General features: G+C 40.1%; 1 protein-coding gene across 2 annotated transcripts in view; it reads left to right on the top strand.

Moving 5' to 3' along the window:
• The first annotated feature begins 2,840 nt into the window (after positions 1–2,840).
• Positions 2,841–8,481, top strand: part of TMEM39A (transmembrane protein 39A) — a 29,292-nt gene continuing 23,651 nt past the window's right edge. The window contains exons 1-2 of one of the 2 annotated variants that reach the window (XM_052639858.1): positions 2,841–3,112; positions 4,265–4,451. In XM_052639858.1, coding sequence (XP_052495818.1) covers positions 4,339–4,451 — 113 coding nt within the window. In that variant the 5' untranslated portion in view covers positions 2,841–3,112; positions 4,265–4,338. Of the gene's footprint in view, positions 3,113–4,264; positions 4,452–6,170; positions 6,243–8,481 lie in introns of those variants that run through there. The other variant, XM_052639869.1, reaches the window with a different exon arrangement.

Here is an 8,481-nt window from a genome sequence, read left to right as displayed (position 1 = left end):
AGCATTTAGGATGCATGTTGAGGAATGGTGGAAGATAAAATAATGTTGATTAGTTAGGAATGGCTATGTAACTCATTTTGAGTGAGTGGGGAAGAGGAGAAAATGAATCCTTAATACTGTATCTTACAAGCCTTTAGGAATCCAAATGAAAACGAATCAGTTTCTTCTACTTCCAGGAAGGTGAGCAATACTTCAAAGTTAATAATTAATCAAAAGCCCACCAAGCAAGGTACTACATAGATGAACACAATAACCTTCCCTTCAAAGCTAGTTTAAAATGAATATAGTGGAGAACAATTATAGAAACTCTAATAAAATAGCTTAGTTTCCACAATTACAGTTTTCTGTGATCAGAAGATGATGGAAATCACTTCATGCTATAAGGTCTTTGAAATGAAAATAAATCATATTTTCTGCAACTTTACAATGTTTATATTTGAAGTGAGAGATCGAGAGGTAAGTGAGCCCTCTACACAGGAGGAATAAGGTACACATGAATTTAAATATTACTTGTTTCATTTCCTTAACTGGTAAGATTTTATTTCCAGTGGTTGCTATATGTGAATGAGTGCTAGAATTCTCCTGGGAATTAAGAAAACCACAGATTTCTAGGCCTTTGCCATGGTCACTAATTTAAAATGCAAACACTATAGTTTAATAAAAGACCCTCCACGTTCAAGCTCAGTGTGTCTTCAAAGTCATTTCATGCTCACCATAATCTGGCTATACAGCTTTACACTGAGTTTCTCACACATGCCAAGTTCTAACCCACCTTAGAATCTCTGCCTAAGTTTTGTTTTCCATCTGGATTGTTTTTCTCTCTCATCCTGCCATCTCTGGTTCCTTCCCAACATTCAAGTTTCTGCTGAAATGGCATTCCTTCAGACAGATTCCCCTCAAAACAGCACCCTAATTTTCTACCTTACCCCCTTATTTGTCTGGTACATAACACTTAAAAACAGTATTAAATTGATATTAAGTAAATGTGTCTCTCAGAATACAAGCTTCAGGAGAGCAGTTACATATCTTATTCAGAAGCACAGTGCTTGGAACATAACAGGCACTAAATAAATAATTGCTGAATGAAAGATGAACGCTGGTGAGCCAATGGAAAAGCGGCAGAGAGTTTCAGAGTACCAAGCAGTAGTTGATACTGAAAAGAAATTATCATAATCCTACTGGTGAATACAATGAAAACATGTAATCATCTATATTGCATGAAAGCAAGCTCTGTGGTACACAAGGACAGTAAGAATACTTAGGAATATTACTAACTCTAGTGGTTCTGATATTGGCCATTCTGGCTGTAAACTTCGGGTCTGTCACTTACTAGCTGGATAATATTGGCTAGGTTTCAACAAGTTATTTTTCTTACCTTCAGTTTTCTCTGCAAAAAACAGGAATACTATCAAAACATTGAGATTTAAATCAAATATGTAAAGCTATTAGTCTAGTGTCTGGCACCAAACAAAAAAACCTCTCAGTAAAGGTTAACTAATCATATGCTGGATAAGGTTTTCTCCTAAGATGCTTAAAATCTGCAAAGCGAGAGATCTCACGCCAAGTATTCCGTTGATACTCTTACTCATCTGCTAACATCAAAACACAAGACAGTTTCTGAATTCACTACTGATGTTGCCCTCCTTCTTACCTTTCTGTTGAACACTTCCTTTGCTAGTAATAGGAAGTTATTCTCCCACAAACTCCCTATTCATCCTTGCAGTCTTGTCTTTTAAACCCCAAGCTCTCTGTGAAGATTTTCTTGGGACCGACACCACCACCATTGCACAGAACTTATTGCCCTGTCTTGCCTGTTATCTCTGGACCTTGGACATACTTTTCATGTTACATTTATTGTAATAAATTGTAATTTTCCTGGTGTCTTGTCTCTTCCACTAGACTGTGGGCCCTTTGTGGTATTCACTTTTGTAACTCCAGCATCCATTTAGTACTTTTCTCAACATACAAGAAGCTCACGACTGGCTGCTGACGCACAACTACGTCTTGATCGCCTTTGCTTAGCACTGACTTTAAATGACGTCTCCTTGTCAAGGCTATGGTTTTTCCAGTGGTCATGTATGGACGTGAGAGTTGGACTGTGAAGAAAACTGAGTGCTGAAGAACTAATGCTTTTGAACTGTGGTGCTGGAGAAGGCTCTTGAGAGTCCCTTGGACTGCAAGGAGATCCAACCAGTCCATTCTGAAGGAGATCAGCCCTGGGATTTCTTTGGAAGGAATGATGCTAAAGCTGAAACTCCAGTACTTTGGCTACCTCATGCGAAGAGTTGACTCACTGGAAAAGACTCTGATGCTGGGAGGGATTGGGGGCAGGAGAAGGGGACGACAGAGGATGAGATGGCTGGATGGCATCACTGACTCGATGGACGTGAGTCTGAGTGAACTCCGGGAGACGGTGATGGACAGGGAGGCCTGGCGTGCTGCAATTCATGGGGTCGCAAAGAGTCGGACACGACTGAGCGACTGAACTGAACTAAACCTTCTCCATCTGTAAAAAGGGAATTGATAATTTTAACACGGTTGTTACTAGGAGTCCATGAGATAACAGGAAGGACCCTAGCATGCTGTCCGCATATCGTCGGGGCTTGGTGACTTAGGCTCAGGGAGAAAATACCGTCTTCAGCGCTGGCTTGGGAAGAAGAGATCGCGAGACCCATGGAGCAGGCGAGTTCCACTGCGCAGGTGCACGCAAAAGCGGGCCGGATGCTCACTCCCCGGGAAGCTGTGTAGTTCCGGGGGCCTGTTTGCCGTTCCTGGGGCGGGCGGCCGGCCGTCGCCGAGCTGACGTCATCGGCGTGCGCTGCCACGTCTGCTCAGCTCCCCGGTAATGGAGGCTGAGGATGAGTGCTGACGGGGCCGGCCTCTGCCTCTAGCTTTGGCTCTGGCTCTGATTCTGGTACTGACTCAGGGTCTGGGTCTGGCAGCCCGAAGCCGGGACACCTTTTCTCGACTCTCCGTGAGGGGACAACGCACAGACAAGCAACTGGTTTGCAGCGCCTCAACGTGGGCAGGGAGTTCTGTTGCTTGGGGTCTAGCTGTAAAACCGCCGCCTCCTTCCAGGGATCCCGCCCCGCTGGCCTGGCCTCCTCCATGCGTGAGTATATCCGAGCTGCCGCGCTGTCCGATTGTCCCGGGCCTGCTTCGGCCCTCCAGGTTGCGCGGCGGGGACCGCTTTGTCGTCCCCTCATAGAGGACAGTCTGTTGAAGTTTGTGCTCTCTCGCTGCCCACCTTCCACCACCCCGTCCCCTCGCCTTCTTCCATCCCAATTTTTTGCTCTACACTTTTCTTTTCCTTTGCTCGTTAATTGAGCAAGGACCAGCTGCCCTTACATCCAGTGGTTTGAACGCTTTGTCTCACTTGGCGTTTGTTAGTCTGCAGCCGAGAGCTGTTAGGAATAGGGAACAGAATATCTGCTGTAAAGTTTGAAAACCAGGGTTTTTCCACGGTGTCATTCTTCAGTTTTTAAGTTGTATTGTTCAGGAAGCAGATTCTTGGTGTTCATATTGACAGAACCATAGTTTTTCCATAGATTAATGAAAGCGCAGTTTATTTTTATTGAGGGTTTTTATGTATTATTTTTAATCCTGCAGTTTCAGTAATTTCTAAACTATTTTACATCAGTTTTTCTCGAATGGGCATCTCCTTGATCTCTTTACAATATTTTCACTCTAACATATGGATATAGCACTTGAACAGTTTTACTTTTAAAGAGTCAAAAGACCTTCTGATGTACTTTAACCCATCTTTGTCAGTTCTGACAACCGCCTCTGTAGGACAAGGAATGCTTTTTTTTCTGATGAGGAAACAGACTCAGAGGTTAAATGCCTCAGAGTCAGATAATAAATGATACAGCTGATCTCAGAATCTAGATCCCCTGATAACAAAACCTAACATTTTGGACAGTGCTGATCCTCTTGTATTTCAAGGGGCTTACTGTGAAATACCACGTCTGTATTGGAACTGTATGTATTCAGTGTTTCTTGTAAACTGATGGTAAAATCTTTCATGTAGAACAATTCTACTGACGAAAGACACAAGTGTGACTTCTCTAATGCTGAACGAAGCTTAGGACTTAGGCTTCTGACCCACTGTAGTCTTGAGTAGTCCTTTCATTAGAATGAAGTCAGTGATAGACCTTGGAAGCATTCTTTTACACGGTCTGCTTACTCAGTTTTTCTGGTGGTTTTGTTACATTGCCTACTTTAAAGATAGCAAACTGATATTTAAATGTCTCTTTTTGTTCAGCGTTGAAACAGGCTGACAGCCATTAACCTGGGTTGCAACTATAGGAGGCACTGGAAGCAGACTGGTTCCCGGACATGCCCGGTGGAAGGAGGGGCCCTAGTCGGCAGCAGCTAAGCCGTGCAGCTTTACCTTCTTTACAGACTTTGGTTGGAGGGGGCTGTGGCAATGGAACAGGCCTGAGGAACAGGTAAAGAAGAAATAAGAGAACCAACTTGTAATATCCTATGATTAGTAAGGCTAATACAGAAGTCATCATACTATTCAGATATTTGCTTATCAGGATTAAAGTAGAAACCCTGACCCTAAAAACTGGAAGCTGAGTATTTCAGAATACTTTGGAGTTAGAAAGTTGTGATGCCCACAAAATAAAAAAAGGCTGATTCATACTTACGGCCAATAATCCAAATTCTAGTTGTCACCCTTTTTTTTTAGCTATTAAAAGAAGGTAGAAGTGAATTACAGTTCAAGATGAATGTGATGGTTTACTTTCTAGGATTCTTCAAGGAGGGCAGATTAAAGCTATTAGTTAACATGAGATTCTAAAATTGTCATATCCTATCAGGGGTCTTAAAAATTACTTTGTTCAAAAAGTTGAAATGAATAAACTTATCAGCTCTAGCCTAAACATCTTAAGATTTGTGTCATATTGCATGAGAATAAAGAATTTTATTTTCTTAATGGAAATTTATCTCTGTTCCTAATTTTCAAAAGTTAGAATGAATTATTTTAAAAATTATCCTGAATAATTTATCAGGAGGTTTGATCATGTTGCAGTAGAAAGAGATGGTTTTTCCTAGATTGTTTGGTCAAGATAATTTTTTCTTTTTCCCTATCTGAATAGCATTTTCTCTGGCCTGGATTCTAATGTTCACAGCTAGCAGTCAGTACTGCTCTTGTCTTTTTAGGCTCTCTTGATGTTATTTGTTTACCTCTTTCTTTCTGACCTTCCACCCCAAGCTCTACTCAGTCTTCAGAGTCAGTTCTGATCTTGTCATTTTAGTGGGGTTCTCCCTGAAGTTCCAGTTTGAAGGGATTTTTCCAGTCTCTGATTCTCATTAATGTTCAATCCAAATTTTGAATCTACATATGTAGACAGAGTACTTGTAATTTATTCTAGAGTAATACTTTTACTCTCCTGTTCTTATGGATTTCCTTATTTTAAAAATGACAATACTTTCTGTTTCATAAATACTTTCTGCTTGGAAATAAATGAAGTAGTAAATTGCAGTAACTTTAAAAAACTTTACTCTGAATTTTCCAAAATTTCTACAAATAACATTTTTTTTTTTATAAAGAAAAATTTTTAAATGAGGATATGTAAAAATGCTCTTAAGGAAAGGTGCTCTCAACATAGAGACTGGGATGAAGGATGTTTCCTATTTGAAGTTCATGGCTTAATTTTACGAATATATACTGACTACTTATTTAGTGATTCAGTGCTTTCAAATTGCCATAGAAAATTACAGCTGTGCCTATCTTGGCTTTCAAGGTTTTCGTTATGATTGCCTTGATTCTCATTTAACATATATTTCAGCTTTCCTCCTTTAACATATATTTCTTTAGCAATTAATTGGAATGGTGGGGAGAAGGACTTATTTTTCAACGGATTAGAATAAACTGAAAAATAAAAATTGCTCATGGTTTGAAGTCACTGAAACTGTTACTGAGGGATTATTTTGTGACATTTTTACCTAAAGGGGTTATTTTGGAAGAAGACAGTTCTGTTTCTTTTTCTTTTTTTCCCCTGATTTTATTTATTTATTATTTTTAATTGAAAGGTAATTGCTTTACAGAATTTTATTGTTTTCTGCCAAATATCAACATAAATCAGCCATAGGTATACGTATGTCCCCTCTCTTTTGAACCTTTCTCCCACTCCCTCCCTGTCCCACCGCTCTAGGTTGATACAGAGCCCCTGTTTGAGTTCCCTGAGTCACACAGCAAATTCCCATTGGCTCTCTGTTTTACAGATGGTAATGTAAGTTTCCATGTTACTCTCTCCGTACATCTCACCCTCTCCTTCCTCCCTCTTGCTCCCCATGCCCATAAGTCTGTTCTCTATGTCTATTTCTTCATTGCTGCCCTGCAAATAAATTCATTGGTACTATCTTTCTAGATTCCATATAAATGCATTTATCTTTCTCTTTCTGATTTACTGTGTTTCTCGATGGGAAAGAAGCAGTCTGGAATAGGTTGTTTTATAAGATGTGGGGAAAAGATATAAAAAGTGTGGCTAAAACCAGTGTTACATAGTCTAGAATATAGTTTTAGGAGGTGTGTTTCTAAAGAAAAGCAATGTCCACATGTGGAGAACTCATTTCTGGAGTGTCTGTATTGAGGAGAGAAGTAAGTAATTGCTTGAGTTTTAGATGATGTATGTGGTTCTGCAAAACAGAGATCAGCTGAAAAGAAAACATTTGCCATGGTTAGATGTTTGTGACTTGTTTGGTGAAATTAAACTTGAGAATGTCAAAGAGCTAGTTTGGTGACATAATCAAAATTGAAATTTATTCTGTCCTGCTTTCCACCTGTGGGGAGCAGGAATTTGTTCTTGGGACTATGTGCTTAGATGATTGCCTTCTAAAGAAGGAGAATATACTGTGGACTTCTGAGTTTTCTAGGGAGCTTTTATTTGAGGGAGAATCTTACTTGAGAAGGACTAAGAGTGGTTTTGTTTTGTTTTGTTCTTGCATACTTAGTTAATATCACCAGAGCATGTTCAAATGATCGCTGCTTTCTCTGTCTCTTTTAGTTCTTTTTCATTCCTTTAAATTTTTCTTGACTTATCTATTTTCTTACCTAAAATGTGCTGCTTGCTAGCTCCATAAAGGCTAGTCTTTAGGTCTGCTGTGTTAACTCTTTCCTGCATACAAGGACAAAACGGAGTTCAGCATAATTCATACTGTTTGCACAGACAGTTTAGGGACAGTAAGCCACTCTTCTGATTTAGAGAAACTTTTGTGTCAGTGGAGGAAACTGTTTACCAGTCAAGTTCCCAGATGCCAGTCTCGTAGCCAGTCCTTTCTACAAATTGTTACGCTGAACACCTGCTTTCCTCTAGTCTGGAATTTTGGTAGTGCTAGCTAAAGAGTGTTTACGTGGTGAGGCTGGCCTCCAGTAAAAACACTGCTTGCTTAGTAATGAACCTCCCTGATAGAGGGACTCTACACATGTCATAACTAGTTGCTAAACTAGTTAACAGCATCATATATGACTCCATTGAGAAACCCTTGGAAGTTTGCACTTGGTTTCCTCAAGACTTTGCTTGTTACCTTTTCCATCTGCTGGTTTTGATTTGTATCCTGCTGCTGTTAGAAATTGTAGCTGTGAACACAACTACATGCCTGGTCTTCTGAGTCCTCCTAGCAAATCATCAGGTTAGGCATGATTGTTGGGATTGCAGCCCCGTTTGAAAGAGAATATTCAGTGTTAGCACTGAGGAAATTTCTTTAAAGAGAATCTTTTCCAACCCGTGTATTATAAATGAAGAGACTGAGGCTTAGGGATGTAAAGTTATTGTCTCAAAAACCACAATTGGGGGACTTCCCTTGTGGTCCAGTGGTTAAAAATCTGCCTTCCAAAGCAGAGGACATGGGTTCGATCCCTGGTCAGGGAACTGAGATCCCATGTACCCCAGGGCAACTAAGCACGCACACTTCAACAAAGACCCAGCATAGCCAAAAACAAACAAACAAAAACAAAAAACCCACAACTGGTTAATGGGAAATCTGGGACTGGAACTCTCCCTCATTGTATCTCAAACCTTTGTGTCACTTTGCTTTTCTTGAATCTATTTTATATTCTTTCAGAGGAACAATGCTTTTAACTTTTCTTAAGTGATTTCTCTATAAAGTTTCTCAAATTTTTCTGTAATTTTCTGACATGTATTGACTAAGTCTGTTTATGTTAGCTCTTTTTTGTTTGTTTTTGGTTTTAAAATGCTTTGGTCATATACCCTCTCAAATTTTCAATGTGTGAAAATGCTTTCCTCTTTCTGATGCTCTGGATCACTTTATTTGATGTTTGTCTCTTTGTCTTTTGGCTTGAAGTATAATAGCCAAGGTTGTATAGGATGTCACAAATACAGATCTTTAAGAAAAAGCTTTTTTAACTGACAAAGCAAAAGACTTTATTGGGAAGGGGCACCCAGGTGGAGAGCAGCAAGGTAAGGAAAGCCCGGAGAACTGCTCTGCCGCGTGGCTTGCAGTCCCGGGCGT

This window comes from Budorcas taxicolor, chromosome 1 (genome assembly GCF_023091745.1).
Source record: "Budorcas taxicolor isolate Tak-1 chromosome 1, Takin1.1, whole genome shotgun sequence".
NCBI classification, from domain to species: Eukaryota; Metazoa; Chordata; class Mammalia; order Artiodactyla; family Bovidae; genus Budorcas; species Budorcas taxicolor.
This window is presented reverse-complemented; position numbering and strand designations above follow the sequence as displayed.